Source organism: Bombina bombina, chromosome 6 (assembly GCF_027579735.1).
Source record: "Bombina bombina isolate aBomBom1 chromosome 6, aBomBom1.pri, whole genome shotgun sequence".
Classification (NCBI taxonomy): domain Eukaryota; kingdom Metazoa; phylum Chordata; class Amphibia; order Anura; family Bombinatoridae; genus Bombina; species Bombina bombina.
The window spans coordinates 485,804,922-485,830,123 of NC_069504.1; the positions used below are offsets into that span (position 1 = coordinate 485,804,922).

General features: G+C 36.6%; 1 protein-coding gene across 1 annotated transcript in view; it reads right to left on the minus strand.

Annotated features, from left to right (window-relative positions):
- Positions 1 to 25,202, minus strand: part of HCN4 (hyperpolarization activated cyclic nucleotide gated potassium channel 4) — a 302,556-nt gene that overhangs the window by 72,638 nt on the left and 204,716 nt on the right. Inside the window, exons 2-3 of the mRNA XM_053719874.1 lie at positions 4,832 to 5,255; positions 1,175 to 1,336 (exon numbers count right to left, since the gene is read on the minus strand). Of these exons, the coding sequence (XP_053575849.1) occupies positions 1,175 to 1,336; positions 4,832 to 5,255 (586 nt within the window). The remainder of the gene's footprint in view (positions 1 to 1,174; positions 1,337 to 4,831; positions 5,256 to 25,202) is intronic.

A 25,202-nucleotide genomic window follows, 5' to 3' on the forward strand; every position in this document is an offset into this window, starting at 1 on the left:
CTAAATCATTATACAGGTAGGATGTATATCATTACTATTGCTTAATACTGAGCTACCTTTGGGGGCCCCCAAATAAAATTGCACTAGGGACACTCTGTTGAGTAGGTCAGCTATTTCAGTTCAGTTTGCAAATGTATCTGCTGTTTAAACAACATTTTGAAATGAAATAATTAAAGGGACTATAAAGTCAAATTACATTTTAATGGTTTGGGTAGAGAACTTTCCAATTTAAATCTTTTTTCAATTTTTACTTTTCTTAGTATCCAGGACTCAGGAGTTATTTCTTCAGCAACATCTGGTCCTGATACACTGGCCACCTAGGTCTTCTATGGATAAGCATGCTCTGGCCTCCCTACACGTTCTTCTTACGGCTACCTTTAGTATTCTTCAGTGCTCTGGTTATACCTGTTGCACCGGAGGGCTCACTGAAGTCATCAGATGCTCTGCAGCAGCTGTTAACACTTTGTACACTTCCTTCTGATCCAGTAAATAGTTATGGAGAGGATGTCAAAGCTGAGCCTTTCAAAAGCTCCTGGAGCTTGTGGGGTTTTTCATCTGATAACACTTACTATGTCTTCCTGAATCCCATGACCTTCTACAGCTGTATATACATTGTTTACCACTACAGGCCCACCCTTCTTATCTCTTGTTGTCATACTGGAGAGGTTCAAGAGTAGCCTTATTTCTATGGAAGATTAGTCAAGTTTTTTATGCCCCAAATCCGTACAAATAAAAACCCACAAGTGTAAGGAACCCTACAGAAAATGTTAGTCTTAAAGGGACATTGTAAACTAGATTGTTTTTGCATAAATGTTTTGTAGATGATGCATTTATGTAGACCATCTGTGAGAGTTTTAGTAACAATGTATCGTTTAGCTTATTTTTTTAATAACATTGTGCTGATTTTCAGACTCCTAACCAAGCCCCAAAGTATCAGATGTATACTGATGTCTACAGATTCCTGCTTTCTCCTGTTTGTGTAATCTGTCTTCTTATATGCAGGGTAGGGGGAAGTGTCTGCTCTTCCTACTTTCCCAGACCCTTTCACTGGCTGTTTTTATATAAGTATCTGTGCATATTCTTCTTTATAGTAGTGTCTTTTACATGCAGTTATATGAAAATTGGTGTACACTGTCCCTTTAAATTTGAAGTTCTGAATTTTAAGGAAACTCACCGTCATATGATTTAGGGATACCCAACAATTTTCAGGAAATTCTTGCAGCATGGGCACCAAGAACTGCAGGCAGCCATCCCAATGGCAAAGAAGCAACATCATGCCAATTAAATTCACAATGCGCACCACAGCACTTGCAAGATCATAGGTCATATGAAAGATCTGCAGGAGAATAAGCCATGAATTGCGCAACAAAACAAGATTGATCATAAGACCACGCTGTGGATTGAAAAGCATTGCAGTAGACGTGAGAAATCAGCATTGGGTAGAATAGCCCTATATGGGGTGGAATAATACTACAATAGTTTACCAGTCAGGGGGGAAAATGTTAAAAGTCTACTTAAAGGGAGAGCATGCAGTTTTAGGACATTTTCCAATTTACTTCCATGATCAAATATTGCACAGTCTTTTTATATGCACATATTTTGTGAAACAAGATCTTACTGAGCATGTGCACAAACTTACAGGGTATACGTATACTAGTCTGTGATTGGCTGATGTCTATCACATGATACAAGGGGACGGAAAATGGGAGAAGAAATAAACTTGTCATAAAAAAAGATCTACTGCTTATTTGATATTCAGAGTAAGTGTTGTTGCCTTTTCTTTTTATTATGTACTTGTTTATTATGTAACTCTACTGCATTGAGTGGCCCTTTAAAGGGACATTAAACACTAAATACATGCTAGATAGAATGATGCATTCAAAGAAAAGATTAGTCCATGACTAACATGAAGATGTATTTTTTAAAGTTTCATTAGTTGTTTAAAAAGTGACAAAATAAGTGTAAAGTTTTAGTGTCTATAAAACACTGGGAGCTGCCATGTTGTAACTTGTGTTACCTTCTCTGCTGTGGCCAATTAGGGACAGTTATAAATAGGTCACTAGAGTGGGCAGCCAATGGTTGTGCTGGATTTAACAGTGTTCTGCACTTCCATTTCTAACAGGAACTGAAAAGCTCACAATTTCAGAATGGAATTACAGGCAAAGAGGACAAAATAAATAATGAAAGTATATTGCAGAGTTGTTTTATATATATAATTTATCATTTTATATTACCATCTCAAAGTGTTTAATGTCCCTTTAAAGCGACAGTCAAGTCAAAATAAAACTTTTATGATTCAGTTAGATCATGCAATTTAAACAACTTTCCAGTTTACTTTTATCATCAAATTTGCATTGTTCCCTTGGTATTCTTTGATAAAAGCTAAACCTAGGTAGGCTCCAACTGATTTCTAGGCTGTTGAAGGCAACCTCCTATCTCAGTGCATTTGACAGTTCTTTTGAAAGACTAGCATTTTAGCACTGGTTGGCTAAAATGCTAGTCTGTCAAAAGAACTGAGAAATGGGGGCCGTCTACAGAGGCTTAGATACAAGTTAATCACAGAGGTAAAAAGCATATTAATATAACAGTGTTGGTTATGCAAACCTAGGGGATAAGTAATAAAGGGATTATCTGTCTTTTTAAACAATTAACAATTTTCAAGCTGACTGTCCCTTTAAAGGGACATGAAACTATATGCTAAATCACTTGGAAGTGATGCAGCATAATTGTAAAAAAAACTGACTGCAAAACATCACATGAGCATCTCTATGTAAAAATGGAAGATATTTTTGTTCAGAATTTCTTCTGCTCACCAGAGGACGTGCTATGGGATCCAGCGCTACTCTTTTTACTGTCATCTGCATGGTGAAAAAAATCAGCCATACAGCTTCATCAGTGCTGAGTTCACACTTTACTGTGATTTAATCGGATTTGTTTACATAGAGATGTTCAGGTGATATTTTCAAGTCAGGTTTTTTTTGTTTGTTTTTTACAAATATGTTGTATCACTTTAAAGGGATTCAGCATTTGGGAATCATGTCCCTTTAATTCAAAAGTTAATTTGACATTTAAGGCATCACATTTACTTTCTTCAGATATGTGAAAGCAAAACAGTGATAGAGTGACTGATAACCTCATAGCAATTATTTGGTAGGGGGAGTGTAGATTAATGTAACATGTGGGTAAAAAATAATGAATCCAATGAGGGATTTTGGTGGGAATTTAAAAGCCAGATAAAATATGCAGAAGTACTTTAGGTAGATGTATAAAGCGGTAATGGTAAACATACAGAGGGAATGCAAGCTTGTTGCCATTTTTTTTAAGAAATGTAAAAAAGTAACAGAAAGCAAAAGGCAATATTTGTGCTGTTTATTTAGGGGGGTCGTCGGCTGTAGAAAGAAAAGTATTATGTCAAGGGGAGTCATAAACAACTGCAGTGCTTAAAAGGAGAAAGGAGGGTATAATGAAAAGGTAAAAGAACACTGTAAAATGTCAAAAAATACCATAAATCTAGGGATGATAAATAAAACAGGTTGATGATGTTTGAAGAAAAAAAAATTGCATTCAACTAGTGTCACTTTTGGCATAATTTTCTATAACATTCTATACATTAAAAGCTTTGCCATATGTTGATGGTTTACTTATTGACTGGAATAGCCTCAGATTTAAGAGTAGTTTGCATATCTCTTCTAATGGATTGGGATGGATCCCTTTGTGTTTTATCAGTGAACCTCTAATGTATAGAATCTTAAGGGACATAAAATTACAAAAATAAAATTCTATAATGTGTTAGTTATACACAAGCAACAGTGCAATAATATAATTTGGCATGTGTTTATCATCTGTTAAAGAGTTAAACACATAGATAAAGTCAGCTCCAGGGCAGCAATACACTACTAGGACCTAGCTGAATACATCTGATGAGCCAATGACAAGCGGCATATGTGTGTAGCCACCAGCTAGTTCCCAGCAATACATTGTTGCTGCTGAATATAGCTAGGTGTGTTTTTAAAAAAAAGTATATAGAAAGAACTAAATAAATGCAATGGCAGAAGTAAAATGAAAAGTATTTTTAAAATTGTATCTGAAACAAGAAAGTTTAATTCTCAAATGTTGTGTCCCTATGGTTCTCTTAATTATACTCTACACTCAACATCAATATTAAAGGGATATAAAATAGTATCTTTTATTTGTTGTAATAAAAAAAAGCACTAAGCATTGGATTATACTTAATAGGTTTTAACTTTTATTTATTTATTTTAACTTAAAGAGACACTAAACCCAAATTTTTACTTTTGTGATTCAGATAGAGCATGCAATTTTAAGCAACTTTCTAATTTACTCCTATTATCAATTTTTCATCATTCTCTTGCTATCTTTATTTGAAAAAGAAGGCATCTTAGCTTTTTTTTGGTTCATTACTCTGGACAGCACTTTTTTATTTGTGGATGAATGTATCCACCAATCAGCAAGAACAACCCAGGTTGTTCACCAAACATGGGCCAGCATCTAAACTTACATTCTTGCATTTCAAATAAAGATACCAAGAGAATGAAGAAAATTTGATGATAGGAGTAAATTAGAAAGTTGCTTATAATTTCATGCTCTATCTTAATCATGAAAGAAAAAAATTAGGTTCAGTGTCCCTTTAATTTGTTCAAGGAATTTATAGCTTGATAAAACATTTATTTTTACTAAAGGAGCACTGTTTCATATCCTTTTAAGAAGGACATTCTTAAAAAGTGCATTTTTCTTATCTCACTTTGATTAACACAAAACAGACGCACACATACATTTAAGGAGACATATACTGAGAAATGCACTGACCCACCTCCTCCCATTGGTGGATATAGCGGATGAGCCTAGAAAGTCTCAAGAGACGCAATAAGCTGAGCACTTTGGTGAAGCGGACAATGCGCAGGGCTCGTGCTGTCTTGTAGACTTCTGAGTCAATGCGCGTTTCCACAATGAGGAAGATATAATCCACAGGGATGGATGACACAAAATCCACAAGGAACCAACTTTTTAGATAGCGAATCTTGATACGTTGAGGCTCCAGGATAATCTCTGTGTTGTCCTCCACTACAATGCCTGTGCGAAAATTTAGCACAAGGTCCACAAGAAAAAAAGTGTCAGATACCACATTGAAGACAATCCAAGCTGGTGTATTCTCCTCCTTGAAGAAAGTGATGCCCACTGGGATGATAATGAGGTTTCCCACCATCAACAGTAACATGGTGAGGTCCCAGTAAAACCTGCAAAGAGAAAAAACATGTACACCTGGTCCATTATTGCACATACTGCAAACACAAACGTGAGAGAAATTTATAAATATGAACCAAAGAAAATCCACAAATATTAATTAGTTAGAATAAAGTTCCTGCTGCATCACATGACGTCTGCAGAATTTGTTTTCTAATGGTTTGCTAGCATTTTACTATGGATATATATATATATATATATTCACAGGTGCCACAAGGGTTGGTACATAAGGAATTCATTTTTAGGGAGACATCCAGCCTGTAGATGAGTGTTTTAGCTGCATGGTGTTGGAAGTAAGTTGGTCCCTGAAGCAGTACAATGATTCTCAACCTATCAGTACAAACTGGCTTCCTTTCCTCTCTCTAAGCTAAAATATAGAACACAAATTAACAAATGATTTAAAGCAGTATGAACTTTTAACATCTTATCTAGCTCTAATACTTTTACGTTCCTCTTACAGACTTTTCTGTATCTTTGGGATCCATTGCTTTATTCCTAGTGCTTATTTTTTAATTTGCTCTTTGTAGTAGTAAAACTGCTAGCAGGAAATATATAAATTTATATACACCCTATACACAAAGCCCAGATGTTCCTTTACTCTTACTTCTTGACTTGTATAACATATGCATTGTTTGGTCAATATAGGCCTGAATCCTGATGATCTAAAGCTCTCTGCTCTTGTGAGATTATCTAAGAGGTCTTGTCGGTGCTGGTCCCTCAAACAATTGTATAATGACAACATTTAGCTCTCACGGCTGGATTCTAGATGTAAAGCAGAGGCACCTACATTACAATATAATGCTAAAAAAAGAAGTGATATCTCTGGTGAGCATGTGATCTTTGAGCACTAAATGTGAAGCAATTTTTTATTAGAATTTTGTTTGATTTGTTGGACTCTAACAAATGAATATATTCTACACCCAATAACATTGTAATCTAAGTGAAGAACAAAGAAAGTATTTTATTAACCCCTTCACTACCTAGAATTTTAGAGAAATTTAGACAGAAATTGAGCAAGTTTTTTTTAAAATGTACCTATGAATTTTTTTTAATAAAATATATATATATATATATATATATACAGTATATATATATATATATATATATATATATATATATATATATATATATATATATATATATACATACAAATTTAAGGCAGACAGACCAAGGTATTGATCTAGGCCCATATTGGTATATTTGATGCTAGTATTCTCACTGAAATTATTTACTCACAACTACTGCAGTCATAAGACATATGGTTGTAAACGCTTTACTGGGGTCCCTTTTGTTCAAAAACAACAGACATACATGAATTTCCCATTGTTTTTGGCAATTAGAAGGCTGCTAATTGCAGCTGTGCACAACACTTCTGAAATTCCTGGCAATGAAGAAGTTAATCAGTTAGCTTGCAAGGTTAATTTTTGCTGTAGTGTAGAGATTACCCTCTCACCGGACACATCTTGATATCTACAGCTCTCTTCCCTACCCCCCATACTGGTCATCACCATCCAAGGTATTTTAGGGCTTTATTTTATTTTTAAATATTATTTAAAATTATTTCTGTAGTGTAATGCCCTTCTCACACTCCCACCTTCCTGATCCCCCTACTGTCCACTGCCATGTATGTTATTGGCAGCCAGATGTTTTATATTGTTGTTTTATATTATTAATTAGTTTGTATATTTTTTGCAGTTTAGGGGTCCCCCTTGCCCCCCCACCTCCCTTTTCCATGCGATTACTGTAGTGTAGGGCCTCATCCCTCCCTCTCCCTTCATACATTTTTTCTGTTTTGTAGGGAACCCCACCTCTCCCCATCCTATTCTTGTCAAGATTAGTGCTCCCTTAACATATGAAGCCAGATGCCTTCTCCCCTCTGGTTGCAGCTCCCACTGTCTAAACTGGCACCTCTATGTTGGACGTAGGTACTGCGTCAACACAGTACACAGTGCGCATAGTACTGTGTTACGTAGTACCTACCTCCAAATGGCACAAGGGGTTAAAAAGACAAAAATCATGTGATATGTCAAGGTGTTTCACTGGGAAGGTCTCAAAGGTGTATGTATAGATATATAGATATATAAGTTGCTGGAAAAGTCAGATATTGGGTAATCCTAGGATTACCCAAGTAAAATGGACATTACCCAAGTGGCTGTGGATAAAGCCTGATGTAAGATCATAAATCTAAAGTCACTGCATCAAACATATATATGATACACTGTAATTCCCCCATCTTCACTATCTTTTTTGAGTCTGCCTGGGGGGTTCAAGGAGGAAAAAGCCCTCCTTGTAAACCTCATTTCCCAAGGTTCACTTGGGGTGGATGCCTTCAATATCCCCAGGCAGAGGCAAAAAAAATAGTATAGATGGGAAAATTACTGTACATCGGGCTACCCACAGCCGCTTGGGTAACGTCCGTTTTACCCAGGTAATCCTAGGATTACCCGGAAATCTGAACACACACACACACACACACACACACACACACACACACACACACACACACATATATATATATATATATATATATATATATATGTGTGTGATTGTGTATGGGAGCAAATATATACACTGTGTGCAGAATTATTAGGCAAATGAGTATTTTGACCACATCATCCTCTTTATGCATGTTGTCTTACTCCAAGCTGTATAGGCTCGAAAGCCTGCTACCAATTAAGCATATTAGGTGATGTGCATCTCTGTAATGAGAAGGGGTGTGGTCTAATGACATCAACACCCTATATCAGGTGTGCATAATTATTAGGCAACTTCCTTTTCTTTGGCAAAATGGGTCAAAAGAAGGACTTGACAGGCTCAGAAAAGTCAAAAATAGTGATATATCTTGCAGAGGGATGCAGCACTCTTAAAATTGCAAAGCTTCTGAAGCGTGATCATCGAACAATCAAGCGTTTCATTCAAAATAGTCAACAGGGTCGCAAGAAGCGTGTGGAAAAACCAAGGCGCAAAATAACTGCCCATGAACTGAGAAAAGTCAAGCATGCAGCTGCCAAGATGCCACTTGCCACCAGTTTGGCCATATTTCAGAGCTGCAACATCACTGGAGTGCCCAAAAGCACAAGGTGTGCAATACTCAGAGACATGGCCAAGGTAAGAAAGGCTGAAAGACGACCACCACTGAACAAGACACACAAGCTGAAACGTCAAGACTGGGCCAAGAAATATCTCAAGACTGATTTTTCTAAGGTTTTATGGACTGATGAAATGAGAATGAGTCTTGATGGGCCAGATGGATGGGCCCGTTGCTGGATTGGTAAAGGGCAGAGAGCTCCAGTTCGACTCAGACGCCAGCAAGGTGGAGGTGGAGTACTGGTTTGGGCTGGTATCATCAAAGATGAGCTTGTGGGGCCTTTTCGGGTTGAGGATGGAGTCAAGCTCAACTCCCAGTCCTACTGCCAGTTTCTGGAAGACACCTTCTTCAAGCAGTGGTACAGGAAGAAGTCTGCATCCTTCAAGAAAAACATGATTTTCATGCAGGACAATGCTCCATCACACGCGTCCAAGTACTCCACAGCGTGGCTGGCAAGAAAGGGTATAAAAGAAGAAAATCTAATGACATGGCCTCCTTGTTCACCTGATCTGAACCCCATTGAGAACCTGTGGTCCATCATCAAATGTGAGATTTACAAGGAGGGAAAACAGTACACCTCTCTGAACAGTGTCTGGGAGGCTGTGGTTGCTGCTGCATGCAATGTTGATGGTGAACAGATCAAAACACTGACAGAATCCATGGATGGCAGGCTTTTGAGTGTCCTTGCAAAGAAAGGTGGCTATATTGTCACTGATTTGTTTTTGTTTTGTTTTTGAATGTCAGAAATGTATATTTGTGAATGTTGAGATGTTATATTGGTTTCACTGGTAAAAATAAATAATTGAAATGGGTATATATTTGTTTTTTGTTAAGTTGCCTAATAATTATGCACAGTAATAGTCACCTGCACACACAGATATCCCCCTAAAATAGCTATAACTAAAAACAAACTAAAAACTACTTCCAAAACTATTCAGCTTTGATATTAATGAGTTTTTTGGGTTCATTGAGAACATGGTTGTTGTTCAATAATAAAATTAATCCTCAAAAATACAACTTGCCTAATAATTCTGCACTCCCTGTATGTACACATATAAAAACATATATACACATTTGACACTTTGACATATAACATGTATCTTTTTAAAAAAATTAAACATTTATTTCAATAATAAACCTACATTTTACAATATGTATATATACTGTGTGTGTGTCATTTAATTTTAATATGTTTTACATGTGTTTTGTTATACTATTATTGTAGCCCTAACGCTTTATTTCAGGTCTCAAGGCACGCTAACTTTTTAGTGCTGTTATGTGTTGTATTCACAAGCAACATACAACTTTCAAATTGTAATTTGAGAGATGTTTAACGAGGCGGCAATAAATATAGGGATGTCGCCCGTGGTAAACATTCTCTGGTTATTCAGTTTTACCATTGACTTGTAATACCAGGTTGTGGTCCTGCCATATTGATCGCGCACCCTGCTCTATCAATAGCGCTTCATAATCGGCTAGATTACAAGTGGAGGGTAATCATTAGCTTTTGTGCGACCTCAAGAAAACAATAATGTACAATCTGGTCATACAATTGGATAGTTAAATATTTTAATTAAAGTCTCTAAATGGTACCAAAACGTTTTAGAGCACCCAATATTTTTAATGGCTATCTCAGGGAGCACTATTAACAAACTCACTGTGCTTGTATTAAAATTGGGGAATCTAAAATACCGCTATAAATAGTCTGATATGTATGGGATTTAATGCACCTGTGCTACCAACATGCAGATGTTAGCACACCCTAGACTATTGCTTGAGCGATAAAAAATACCTTTCAACTTGTAATATGAATGCAAAAATAGAACTGCTACTGATTGCACTAGTGCAACGTAAGTGCAAAATAGCGCTAGTATTTTCACTCTCCACTTGTAATCTAGAGCACATTGATTGTAAGAGTCTAATATTCATATTCAGTAATTCTGGAATAAATGGGAAGTTTGACAGCATTAAGTCTGGAGAAAGGGGTAATGTGCATAATCCACTGGGCCACACCATACTTCATAATATTTTTAATGACCACATAGGCCGGCTCTGGGAGTCTTTTCCATTCCTGCTATAAAGGTAACTCTTCCGTTACTGTAGCTGTATGATTTTAGATGGCGCAAAACTAACTCTTGAAATATATTTAGACTATACAATTTGTTAATTTGGAGCCTGCAATATTTAAATGATTGTAAAAAATGTACATCAGCAAATATTTTATGGGTATTAACAAACATTGGAAATTTTTCTTGCAAGAGAATGTGCAATGTTAGACTAGAATGAAATGGGTTAAACCAGCATTTTCCATTGCAGTGCTGCACCAAATCACCTCCACTCACTAGGGAAAGGTTGTAAGCAGAGAGCTACGGAAGATACAGAGGGGGAGAAGTGGTGATCTGAAATAAGCTGGAAGCTATAGGTGAGGAGGATTTACAGAAGGGGGGGGGGGGCATGAAGTTGTGTTGTGTAACAAGAGGTTACAGCTGAACGATATTTATAGCTCTATCACGCTGCATCAGAGAGCATGTGCAGGTAAAGATGCCCAGTTGCAGGTTTCTGATGCTTTAATCTGACTGCTATTTCTGCTGCCTGTAAAATTATTCCTTCAATAAGAAGAAGAGGGAAAATCATTTTATGTGTTTCTTTAGTCAGAGAACGTGATGGCATAAATCTCTTTAATCTGACTTTGGGAAAGATCAAAAAGATCTTAATTTAGAAATTGTTTGGCACATATCCAATGAAATACAATTGAAGTGAAGATTATTGTTTAATACTGATGTCTCTGTGAAGGCTTGATATTAGGGGTCAACAACATTTTCAATATAGGGTTCATACTAATTACATTTTAGAAATCCTGCTATCAAAACACAAATATATTCTTCTTCAAAAAGCATATCAAATTGGCAATTACTTATTAGGATTTGACAAACCTACTTATGCAAATAAACATGCACACGTACACACTGTTTTTATCACTTAGATTGTAACTCTTTAGGGAGCTCAACTCCCTAATCCTACTAGTCAAGCCTTCCCTTGTCTTTTTTATTGTACCCCTGTATAGCGCTGCTCAATCTGTTGGCACATTACTAATACATGTAACAATAATAATTATAAACAAATATTAATGTTAATAATAAATCTAGACAGCACATGATAGAACCAATTCCAAAGAGGAGCACTCAGATGAAAATGGCAAAAAGGAGATGAATGTATTTTTTTTAACAAATTAAAAAAAAAATTAGGTTAGACAACGCCCTGTAAAACTAGCTCAAATCTGAGGCTCATAGTTGCCATAAGTTTCTGTGAGCAGGATACTTGTATCAGAATTTAGAATGTTTGAAGCTCTGCATACTATTAGCACAGAGCTTTTGGAACTTCCAGTAGATAAGATATAACAGCACAAGCAATTGAGTGCTGTGTTTGTGCATAAGATTCCAGAACGTTATATTTCAGACGTGGTTGTCTCTTCATTGTGTGCTGATGTATAGCAGAAGCCAGCTGTCTTCTTGTTCTTCCCCTAGCCTTGAGCTGCCACTCAGCTAGAAGGAAAGATTGCTTGTGCGTGCAAAAGATTGTGAACAGCTAGGACCTTTAGTAGAGCATTTTTAATCAGGCCAGCACTGAGTGACCACAGAGCACTGGGCAATTAGCATCATTTACAAACTCCTAGGCATAGTTAACTCAACCTAATCTGCAAGAATAGTTACTATATATACCAGTTCCTCACACAAATGAACAACAATTGGAGGAAATTGATGACAACACATGGTGGCCAAATGTATTTATTAAGTAAGTGTTTTTATAAGAAATCAGGGACCATAAATGACTTCACCAATGAGTGTGGGTGTATCTGCTTACTTCAATAGCTAGATTTTTTTTCCAAATGTGAATTTGTCATTGTCAGTTCATTTGTATAATTTTTTATTACAGTTAATGTCCAAATTGTTTTGTTTTTTTTTGTTTTGTTTTTTACACATTTTTAAATGAATGTTGCCACTTAAGGAGGTTAATATTTTTGTTTTTTAATAGGGTTCTTAGAATATGGAATCTGAATTTCTTCTGAACAATCGCTGATTATCCATGAGAACTGTGGGAGAGCATATGTTTATTTTGGTTTAATTGCAAATCCATAAGTGTAACCTAATGAACATATTCTCTAATTAGATACGAAAACTGAAGCAATACTGTCAAGACTTGTGCCCAGGAACAAGCGCACTTTATTTATATAATAGGGCACATGCGCGTAAAACCACATGATAGAACAGGGTTACAAAATACACATGGAATCAGACAAAGATTAGAAGACAAATTAATAAATGCTAATCTGAGTCAGATTTAGGAACCAGTCACAGACTTTATTCATGTCATATGCACTATAAGTCTGCTTTAGTCAAGGATATAATATGTTTCTTCCCCAGGTATATCACCACTCCAGCTAGTTTGTTCCTCCACTGCAAGATAAAAACTGTTTACTCTTTCAGACCCATAAGCCTCTTGTGTTTTTAGCAGTACCAATTGTCTTTGGGGACTTAATTAAAATGTCAGTAAATAACACTAAATTATCCAAAAACACCTTCAGACATTGCTGGGGCTTATGTTATGTGGTGAACAAACAAAAAAGTGCAGAATTTCTCTATGATTCTAGATCCCACCAGGTAACAAATCTTTATTTTTTCCATCTAAACAATCCTTTGATGTAACTAGAAGACTTCATAATTGTGGTCCATTACTTTGTATTGTCTGGATTAGTGGAACTACCTCTATACATAACTGCTAAATACAGAGCTGTATCAATTATAACTGACTGCTAGAATCACTATCAATTTTACTTCAAGCTTCATATGCTGATGTACAAAGCTCTGCATGATTACAAACCCCAGCTCTTGAAATAACTTCTCTGCCTTTACATGTCAAATTATCCAAAATCCATAGATTAGTAAATTCCAGAGACTTTTAGCAGATTTTTTCATCAACTTTTTCGAATATGAAATGCACCCACTTGGTACATTTTTCAAAAGCAACTTAAGACATTACTGTTTGGCTAAGCTGATCAAAGCATATCATAACTACTGGTAACCCTCTGCCCCATTAATCTTGTTTTCTTTACAAAGCTTTTAGAAATATTATTGCTGTATTACAATTATTTCCTTTCTTGGGTAGCAAAGGGACCCCTTCTGTGTAATAAATACTATATAAATTATTACTATAATTGGAACTGCCCATCATTCAGGGACAGTTTTTTTTCTTCATTTCTAGTGGTCACTGATTTGTGGTAAGGAAAGCCCAGACACTGGGCTTTCCGTTTGCTCCTATATAAACAGTCTTGCAGATGATAAAATCTACAAAATTCTCTGCATATGAAATATGCACAACAAAAATGATCAGTATGAGTTCTGTCTAATGAAACATCATTGCTTCTACATTGCAGCTCTGCTGTGAGTGCCCCTTTGATGACTGATACAAGCTACACATGTTGCATTGTCTGTTTGAAAAAGATATGCAAAAGATGAAACAGATAACTTCGGGATTTCACAGCATAGAAAACTGACCTGGTTTTAAACAGATTGATCAACTAAATAGATTCCAGAAATTACCATTTACCTTTGGCAGTGTGATGGTTCTACCAGACGACTGGGATCATCAGAAAACAGTTTCCTTTCCAATTATAAAAGGCTTTGTTAACACTGTATCAATGACATTGAAGATGTACTTGGTGAGTTCATGCAACAATCTCAATTTCAACCCAACACCACAGCACACATTTCACTGTGAATCACAACTACAGATTATAGCTTCACTGTGTGCTCTGAGTGAGGAAGCCTTAAAAGGCCACACATGCAACTCCTATCTAGAACTCCTGCATGGTTGTACAGATCATCCTTTTCTATTATAATTACTTATAATGGGCTACCATTATCATAACTGATGAAAGCTATTTGTTGATCTGGGTCATGCGAAATATGCACCTTTTGCAGATTGATTGCTCAGGTCTGGCTGATCATTCTTACATTTTCCAGAATGAGACCCACAGTGCCTAAGTGCCTGACATATAAAAGAATATACATAGAGTGAGCTGTGTAGCTATAATTACGTGGAGAGGTGATGCTAGATTTGCCAGAACTCCAATTGGACAAAGCAACCTAAAGCTTTACCCAAGCTTGCTGCTGACAAAAGGATAGATTAAAATTGGTTATATGAGCTTTTTATTGCATATAAGCATTTTTTTCCACAAATTTGAAGCAATTCCAATCTATCAGAAACCAGTTTTTCTATGCTTCCATAAGGCAAAAGAGGTCCTTTTGCTAAATGTGTGAGGGTTTTTTATACTTGTGTTTTAGTCCCCATGGGTGGTCAAAATAGTCTACTTGAGAGGAGGGATGATGGTGGATTTCTGCCATATACACAGTACATATTTCTAAGATGACCAGTGGTCTTTATCCAACTAGATCAAAATCTGTATTTGCTATAAGACAATTTAGGTAGCTGCTTATGGTATGTGATTTATTATTGTGGCAGAATAAAGATTAAAAACTCTTTGCCACAGGGCCTCACCAACAGTGTCCCAGTATAATAAAAAAACATATTCCGGGTGTGGAGCTAATACCCGACATGATCAGACGTACCTGTTCAGAGCTCTGACTATAAGTGATAGATTTTAAGTACTTTAAGCAAAAATAGTTATTTTTCTTGGCTCCATTTGACCTACTAAGCTACCTACATTAGAGTAAATCATTAAATTGAAGGGTAAGCGTTGTCTAGCCCACAGGCGAAGCCTAAGTGAAGGAGAAAACTGCCTCACTTAACGGAAGAGCCTATTAGGCCATCACTGCTAAACAGAACTTATGTGAGCGATGATAACTGTGCACAGGCTATCACAGCATACCAGACAACTCAGAGTCCCTATGAGAAATTGACGGCTGCCATTTTTCCAATAGATATTGTGACCAGCCATCATGCCTATTCTACAGGGCCGAGTATAAATAGAAGCGGCTATCTTCCCACCCACGTGGCAAGCACCAGACTGATTTATTTCCCCAAACTGGGTTTATAACATATTGAATAGACCTTATTGTAGAAACCCCCTATCAGGGAAAGTCAAACATGAAACGGACCGAGATGGAGGTAGACAGATGAATGTCAGTGATATTGGACCCTTTACATGACTATCTTACCAATCTTGAATGGAGATTCATCGAGGTATGTGAAACTGTATTGGTGGACAAAGTTTTCAGAGTACACTACAGAACTTCAGACTGCAGCATATCCCAAAATATCAGCCTGTGGCAAAGTAGAGAGTAAATGTGATGCGAGAGATAAACTTGATCCTCTGCACTACAAGACGGCCATGTCTGCCCAAATTCTAATGCCAACCAGAATGAACTGCGGCGCTGGAGACTGGTTTGTTGACCTGAAAGCCTGCTACCGGAACAAGGAATATCTTGACAACATTGAAGTCTACGCCTCTGAAACAGCAGCAGATAGACGCTCAAAGAGAAATCCTAACGCTCTTGGAGCGCATTGGAATGTCGATACAGACATTGTTCTAAAAGCCAGCATATGTTTAAATTCACACCTAGTTAAACTTGTCCCACTGAACAGGTCTGGAGACTATGCTAATTCGGTATGGGATGAAGTTTATTTTCATGTGACTGACTTCCACCATGGGACTTCTATGATCACAGGCTGATCTTCCTAACTGTTGATAGTCTTATGTGGTCAGTTACTTAATTTACATGTTTTTTAGGCTAATCTTCATTACTATATGTATAATACTTGTAAATATTTGTTTATCACACTAACTAGATTAGTATACAGAGTTGAATATAACATTTTAGCCCATGCCACATGAGACAAATGTTCGTTGTGCTCTTACTTGGGCAAGAGGACTCCCTGTTAAACATGATCGCTGTCCTAATATACCTACTCAGGTCAAAGTGTATACAGATTACAATCCTATATATCTCACCACTATATATAATATTCACGTGACCACTGGGTCTATAGCCTACACACAATAGCCACAGCTATATTTATGCTGTGAGATATCCCTATAAATCTTTAGACTGATTATATGATACCTTTATTAAGATACAGTTTTAAATAGTTGATTAGTGGTTTTAGGTTAGCAAACATTGTGTTATACATAAGGTTATGTAAACGATTTTGCTTTACCACTACTAGTCAAAACCTTATTTCCAGGATCACTATCACTATACAGTCCCTAGCTGATAATTGTGTGTGCTAGGGAGTCATAGATTGAACAAAACCTTGCCCTAAAAGAGAATACATGTATTGTTCCTATTTGGCTTGTTTAGTTATATTCAAACATTGTTATGCAGGATTTCGAAAATACTTTAGTGTTGAGCTTTGATGCCTAATATCAGCTCATACTCTGACTACTAATGCAGTTAATTTATCTACCATCTGGGTATAGGGTCGGAAAGCTTGAATATATAGGAGTATAGATAGCACATTTATTTTTTACTGTACTATGGCTGCATCTCGCCTCTACACCTATATAAGCCTACTGTATTATCTAGTATTAAATAGGTATGGGAACGTTTGTTTTATGCTAAAGTACAGAATCATACTACATTATTTTTGTGATTACAGGCTAGAGGCACTAGTTACCTATATGTATACACAGTATTTTCATGCCAGTTACGCCAAGTGAGAGAATTATGGTTGGCTGCAACTGGTCTGCCTGTTCTAACATTAAAGGGCCACTAAACCCAAAATATTTCTTTCATGATTCAGATAGAGAATACAAATTTAAACAACATTACAATTTACTTCTATTATTTATTTTGCTTCATTTTTTAGATATCCTTAGTTGAAGAAAAAGCAATGCACATGGGTGAGCCAATCACACGAGACTTCTATGTGCAGCAACCAATCAGCAGCTACTGAGCATATCTAGATATGCTTTTCAGCAAAGCATATCAAGAGAATAAAACAAATTAGATAATAGAAGTAAATTAGAAAGATGTTTAAAATTGCATTCTCTTTCTAAATCATGAAAGAAAAAAATGTGGGTTTAATGTCCCTTTAAGTGTTTGGCTTTGGGAGTTGTATTCATTTAGCTCCTAATTAGGGAGAACTTAAACGCAGGACTGGATTTTGTTCTCTATTAGCCATATAACACCTGCAATCTGATGCCAGGCAATTAAAGCTTCAAACTCCATAGCTAAGGGCTTGAAATACCCTATATTTAGTCAAAGTGGTTTCTACTAGTTTCCTTGACCCAAACATTTAGTTAATTTGTTATCCATAGCTCAACAGAGTCCTGTTTTGATTTATGTTGCAACCCAGTAATATATATTTATTCCATATGTCACCTCCTAAGGTATGATGTGCTTAGTCATGTGAGCTAGTACTTATTCGCCAACTCCCCCCCCCACCCCCACCACACCCTACCTATTTGAAAGGCGCAGGAAAATGCATCCTTGGAAAATCTTATTTTACTTGTTTTCCTATCCCCTTTAAAATTCCCCTTAGTCAAAACTAATGATTAGGGGTCCATGAGAGATCCTACCTTACCACTTGGGGATAAAACGTTATAAGTTGTCTAATTATAATAAAAGGGGATATATGACCAAATTTATAAGTAAAAACTAAAAAATGAGGTGTCACACAATTGGCTTATCTCTCCATACGAACCTTTACATTTTGAGATAATCCTTCTCCCTAATACTTTAAATTATTCTATGATAGTGTTTATAGGATGCCCTATCCTATATTTTTCTGTAATATTTGTGCATTTTGTTACTTGATATGCTGAAGAAATGTCATATATTGGATTGTATGTTGTTTCATCTCAATAAAAATTATATATATATATTTTTAAAAAAAACAACAAAATATTGCATAGCAGTTTTCTAATGCTTTTTCTTAAAATATTTTGTCGGGACTGTATACCCCACAGGAACCAATTTTGTCTATTTTCACGGTTCATGAGGCTTTTTTCGAAAGCTGTCAGTCTCATAAGGTCACATTTTAACAAGTATTATTATTTTCTAGCTAGTTTAATTTAAACACTGTCACACAATTTCTAATCATGCTGACAAATAAAATATGATGATCTGAGCATTCAATCATTATTGCAATTGTTTGGATACTATGAAAAGTTTTATCATAAATTGGCACATTGGTAGGAAATGGTTAATTGCTCATATTGGACCAGGGCCGGATTCGTGCACGTATTACAAATTTAAAGTAAAAAGTTAGCGTGCATCAGACTTTCGATTGCGCACTTTTTACTTCAGGATGTCGGATATCTCAACCACACTGACTTCCCCCCATTTCTATGGGGTGCGCTGTTTAAAAAAAAAAATAACAGTTATCGCTCTCGTACTAACCCGACACTGTGTTAGACCATGTTATGAATACTTAAAATTCCAATGGTTCCTCACATAGAAGAAAAAAATATTTTTATTTTAAAATATATATTTCTATTAGACATGTGCATTTGCTTTTGTTTGAATATGTATTAGTCCGAATATTGGCCATTTCATGGGCATACTGAGTGGACGAATGGCAATGGGACCGATTTTGTCCCACAACAAAATTTTACACGGAAGAGAGAGATGAAGCTAAAATTATTTGACAAATCAGCTCCTTCAATTGCAGTGATGTGCAGGGGTCTGACTATTCATGTGCACAACTTCCCCTGACAGAGCATCACTAAATAATTGATGTGAGGGCCAACAAGTAAGGCATTAAATCCCAAGCAGATTTGTCCAATCCATTGGTAACCTAGCATAGGTAAGTGTTAGTCTACTGAGCATCAGCCATCTTATAGCCTTTTTTACTTCAGCTTCAGACCAGTGCAGTGGTGTGTGCCTGTCTCAATTTGCTGGGCTGTTTATTGCTGTAAAATTCTGCAGAATCAATTGTTTTCTTAAAGAGCAGTGTAATCTGCACACGCATACTGAATCTTTTATTTTACTCTGGGGACCAGGGAATTATAATTGTCATTATTTTAGTGCTAAAGAGTTGTGGCTTAAGTTAATAATACAGCAGTGGGGAATGGCTAGGTGACAGATAGTCATGATTACGGCCTAGCCGAAACGCGTAAGCCTGCCAGCCAGAGGTACCCCCTCTATTTGTTCTGATAAGTGACTACTGTTCTACTTTTAATAACCAAATAAAGGTTATGTTTTATTTATATTACTAGCGCTCTCATCTCCTTCTTTGCTGTGGTGGATCTATTTGCCTGGAGAGCGCTAGTATCCCTGCTCTGTGCTATCCTAATTATCCCCGGAGTGCTTGGTTACCCTGGATGCCAAATCGGCATCAACACATTGTGTAGAGTCGCTGACTCGTTGCCGAGAGGGAGCGGTCCTTGAGGGCGAATCGGATTGGTGGAACTCTGGTCTGACGTCAATCTCTATTGCGGCCTGGAATCATTCGGTTGGAGGATTGCCCAGTCCATATCGGACACGCCCCCGGGTGGGCGTAAATTTACGGCACCTCTGGAAAAGTTCCGAATAAAGTGCGGCACAAACGGATTGAAAAAGAAGTGTGGTTCTTACCTATCTATGGATGCTATGGAAGCAGCAGACGGCCCTGCATAAAGGACATTCCTTGGACTGTCGACAAAGGTGAGACCACATCAAGTACATATATGAACTCACTTGTATTCCACTGTTGAATTTGAATTTGATCAAACCTTGATAACTGCCAAGCGTTTTAAAGAGAGCACACTGGGTACACTACAAGGAAAAATTCCCTGTGGTATTTAAGATACAGGACTGTAACAGCACAATTGTTTAGGTGTTCTGGTACCCTCACACTCCCCCTTTGGTCTTTTTAGGTGACAGATAGTTACATAGGTCTGCTGCCTTTATTTTGGGAAAAGAAAATAATTTAAAGGGACAGTCTACCATAGAATTGTTATTGTTTTAAAAGATAGATAATCCCTTTATTACCCATTCCCCAGTTTTGCATAACCAACACAGTTATATTAATATACTTTTTACCTCTGTGATTACCTTGTATCTAGGAACCTTCTTCCAGCCCCCTGATCACATGACTGTGACTGTTTATTATCTATTGTCTTAAATTTACTATTGTATTGTGCTAGATCTTAAATAACTCCCTGTGCCTGAACACAGTGTTCTCTATATGGCCCACGTGTACTTTCTGTCTCTTTGTGTTGAAAAGAGATTTAAAAAGCATGTGATAAGAGGTAGCCCTCAAAGGCTTAGAAATTAGCATATGAGCCTACCTATGTTTAGTTTAAACTAAGAATACCAAGAGAAAAAAAGCAAATTTGATGATAAAAGTAAATTGGAAAGTTGATTAAAATTAAAAGTCCTATCTGAATAATGAAAGTTTAATTTATACTAGACTGTCCCTTTAAGTTTAACCCTTTGTGTGCAGAAAATCATTTCTATTTTCTTGTCAGTTGAATGTGAAGAACTACAGTTTTTGCTTTGGGGCCATAGCCTGCAACTAATAGCTACTGGCCTCCTTGCTTGTTTGGGGTTTTGGAAATATTTAGAATTAAACTTTTAACCCTTTGTGTGCAGAAAATGATTTTTATTTTATTGCAGTCAGTTAAAAACTGCACATTTACTTTTGCTGTGGGGCTCTGCTTCCCCCTACTGCTGCCACCCCTGTTCCTGCCCTTCCTGATCTGTGGTGGTCATCATCCGTCAATGCCAAATTCTCTGGGAACAGCTGCCCACTGAGTTCAAGGGGCTCTAGGCACTTTGCCCTTTCCAGTCAAACACCCTGACAAATACCATCTCTCTTAAAAGATGGTCTTTATGTTACAGCCAAGAGCTGGAGTTCCTGAGCTCCAGGCATTTGCCTGCATATGGAACCATAGCACACTGTGTGTGTCGCCGTTTGTAACGATCATCTGCTGGTGCCGACAGGAGGTGTATGCGGGAAATCGGGAGGTGGGTGGGCGGTCCAGCAGGGGTGGGAGGAGGGAGGGGGAGGGGAGTGGGATAGCCCTACACTGCAGAAAATAAAATGAAGGGAGAGACCGGGATGAGGAGGTACACTACATAAAAAATGTGGAGTGAGGGGTGCAATTGTGCTGTACTGTACTATGCCAACAACAGTGCTGACTAACTTCTAATATTACACGCTTCAGCTTCAAACCTGTCAGCTGCTTTATTTTGCCTGACTAACATTCTACTATCTAATGCTTACTACGGATGCTGAATTTTGAGCACTTGCTTTCTTTTCTTATGTGCATGCGAAGAAACAAAGTACAGAACATGAACTTTTGCTCTAGTATAAATTGTTTCAACAGATAATTGGCTTAGTATAAATTGTATCAAGGTGTCGAATACTGTATTTAATTTATGTCCTTTTCTGGCACAAATAATTTTCTATTAACAGGTTCTACTTTCTGTAGAAGAATAAAATGTATGCAAACAATTATTTGACTGTTGTGTTGTGCCTTCCATAAATCTGCCTCCCCCAAGAGTTGCTTTTGATTATGGTTATGGGCCTGTGCTGGATTAAGGGTTTACGCTTTCTCCTCTTTTGGTTTCTTCATATTAATTTTTAGTACCCCCATGCATCAGAGAACTTATAGTACTTTTTAGCTCTCCGATACTCATCCTTACATATTAATTCCCCTGAAACAGCTGCTATAATATCTTTATATTATATATATATATATATCCTATATTATAAAAGGCCAAGTGTTTGTCGAGAGAGAGAAAAGAGAGAGAAAAGAGAGAGAAAAGGAGAAAAAGAGAGAGAGACCGCTGTAGTGCACAACATGGCCCATGTGAACGGGCTTTAGGACTAGTATATATATAAAATAATAATGATAAGGATAGGAGGTGTCAGTTGTGAGGGTAATCTTTACACTGCAGCTAAAATTAACCTTACAAGCTACATGATTAACCCCTTCACTGCTGGGAATAATAGAATTGTGGTGCGTCCGCTTACCAAAAACCATGTATGTCTGTTATTTCTGGACAAAGGGAATCCTAGAAAAGATTTTACAATCACTTGTGTGATTGCACAAGTAGTATGTAAATAATTTAAGTGAGAATGTTTTTTTTTATGTAATCACATTTGGCAGGGAAATGGTGGCATGAAATATACCAAAATGGGCCTAGATCAATACCTTGGTTTTCCTACTTAAAACATAAATATAGTTTTGACAGGTAAATAAAAAAAAGCAAAGCTCTATTTCTGTTTAAATGAAGTGATCGTAAAAATGCTAAAAATTCTTTTTGGCAAGCTCTTCTCTGAAATTCCCGGTAGTAAAGAGGTTAAAAAGTGTATATAAGTGTTTAATACTTAAATGATTTTTTTTTATGTGTTTTGTGCAACTTTTTTTTTTTATCCCTTACACTTTACTTCAGTTCTGATGTTGCACTGCTGTTTCGGCTATCGGCTTACCCTTTTCTGGTTAACGAGCTTTACAATGGACTTGCAATATAAAAGTTGCACTCTAATGGTAACTCGGTCAAGTGAATCTGATCATCGCATGCAAATTATCATTAGCGCACCAATTGTAATCTAGCCCATTAAGAATAGTTAGAAGGCTATAAAAGCCTGCAACCAAACAAACCAAAGGTAACTATTAGCTAGTTTAAATATTAGAAACAAAACAAAAACAAAACATATCTTAGCTCTGGATGCTGTTACATATAAGTTTTCATGTTTTTACCCAATCAAAATGCTGATTTAACTTGGGTGGGCAAATTAATGTAAACACATGCAGTTTACATGCATTAGAATGATTTTTTTTTTTTTTTTTTTTTTAAATGGTTTCCCTGTTCTGGAAGTCTTTAGATGTGCTATATAACTGGCACCCTGAAAGTATTGTGCAATATAACTAGAAACCTGAAAGTATTGTGCAATATAACTAGCAACCTGAAAGTATTGTGCTTTATAACTAGCAGCCTGAAAGTATTGTGCTATATAACTAGCACCCTGAAAGTATTATACTATATAACTAGCAACCTGAAAGTATTGTGCAATATAACTAGCAACCTGAAAGTATTGTGCTATATAACTGGCACCCTGAAAGTACTGTGCAATATAACTAGCACCCTGAAAGTATTGTGCAATATAACTAGCACCCTGAAAGTATTATACTATATAACTAGCAACCTGAAAGTATTGTGCAATATAACTAGCAACCTGAAAGTATTGTGCTATATAACTGGCACCCTGAAAGTATTGTGCAATATAACTAGCAACCTGAAAGTATTGTGCTATATAACTGGCACCCTGAAAGTATTGTGCTATATAACTAGCAACCTGAAAGTATTGTGCAATATAACTAGCACCCTGAAAGTATTGTGCTATATAACTAGCAGCCTGAAAGTATTGTGCTATATAACTAGCACCCTGAAAGTATTGTGCAATATAACTAGCAACCTGAAAGTATTGTGCAATATAACTGGCAACCTGAAAGTATTGTGCTATATAACTAGCAGCCTGAAAGTATTGTGCAATATAACTAGCAACCTGAAAGTATTGTGCTATATAACTAGCACCCTGAAAGTATTGTGCAATATAACTAGCAACCTGAAAGTATTGTGCAATATAACTAGCAGCCTGAAAGTATTGTGCAATATAACTAGCAACCTGAAAGTATTGTGCAATATAACTAGCACCCTGAAAGTATTGTGCTATATAACTAGCAGCCTGAAAGTATTGTGCAATATAACTAGCAACCTGAAAGTATTGTGCAATATAACTAGCACCCTGAAAGTATTGTGCTATATAACTAGCAGCCTGAAAGTATTGTGCTATATAACTAGCACCCTGAAAGTATTGTGCAATATAACTAGCACCCTGAAAGTATTGTGCTATATAACTAGCACCCTGAAAGTATTGTGCTATATAACTAGCAACCTGAAAGTATTGTGCAATATAACTAGCACCCTGAAAGTATTGTGCTATATAACTAGCACCCTGAAAGTATTGTGCAATATAACTAGCAACCTGAAAGTATTGTGCAATATAACTAGCACCCTGAAAGTATTGTGCTATATAACTAGCACCCTGAAAGTATTGTGCAATATAACTAGCAACCTGAAAGTATTGTGCAATATAACTGGCAACCTGAAAGTATTGTGCTATATAACTAGCAGCCTGAAAGTATTGTGCAATATAACTAGCACCCTGAAAGTATTGTGCTATATAACTAGCAGCCTGAAAGTATTGTGCAATATAACTAGCAACCTGAAAGTATTGTGCAATATAACTAGCACCCTGAAAGTATTGTTGTGCTATATAACTAGCAGCCTGAAAGTATTGTGCTATATAACTAGCACCCTGAAAGTATTGTGCAATATAACTAGCACCCTGAAAGTATTGTGCTATATAACTAGCAGCCTGAAAGTATTGTGCTATATAACTAGCAACCTGAAAGTATTGTGCAATATAACTAGCACCCTGAAAGTATTGTGCTATATAACTAGCACCCTGAAAGTATTGTGCAATATAACTAGCAACCTGAAAGTATTGTGCAATATAACTAGCACCCTGAAAGTATTGTGCTATATAACTAGCAGCCTGAAAGTATTGTGCTATATAACTAGCACCCTGAAAGTATTGTGCAATATAACTAGCAACCTGAAAGTATTGTGCAATATAACTGGCAACCTGAAAGTATTGTGCTATATAACTAGCAGCCTGAAAGTATTGTGCAATATAACTAGCAACCTGAAAGTATTGTGCTATATAACTAGCACCCTGAAAGTATTGTGCAATATAACTAGCAACCTGAAAGTATTGTGCAATATAACTAGCAGCCTGAAAGTATTGTGCAATATAACTAGCAACCTGAAAGTATTGTGCTATATAACTAGCAGCCTGAAATTATTGTGCAATATAACTAGCAACCTGAAAGTAT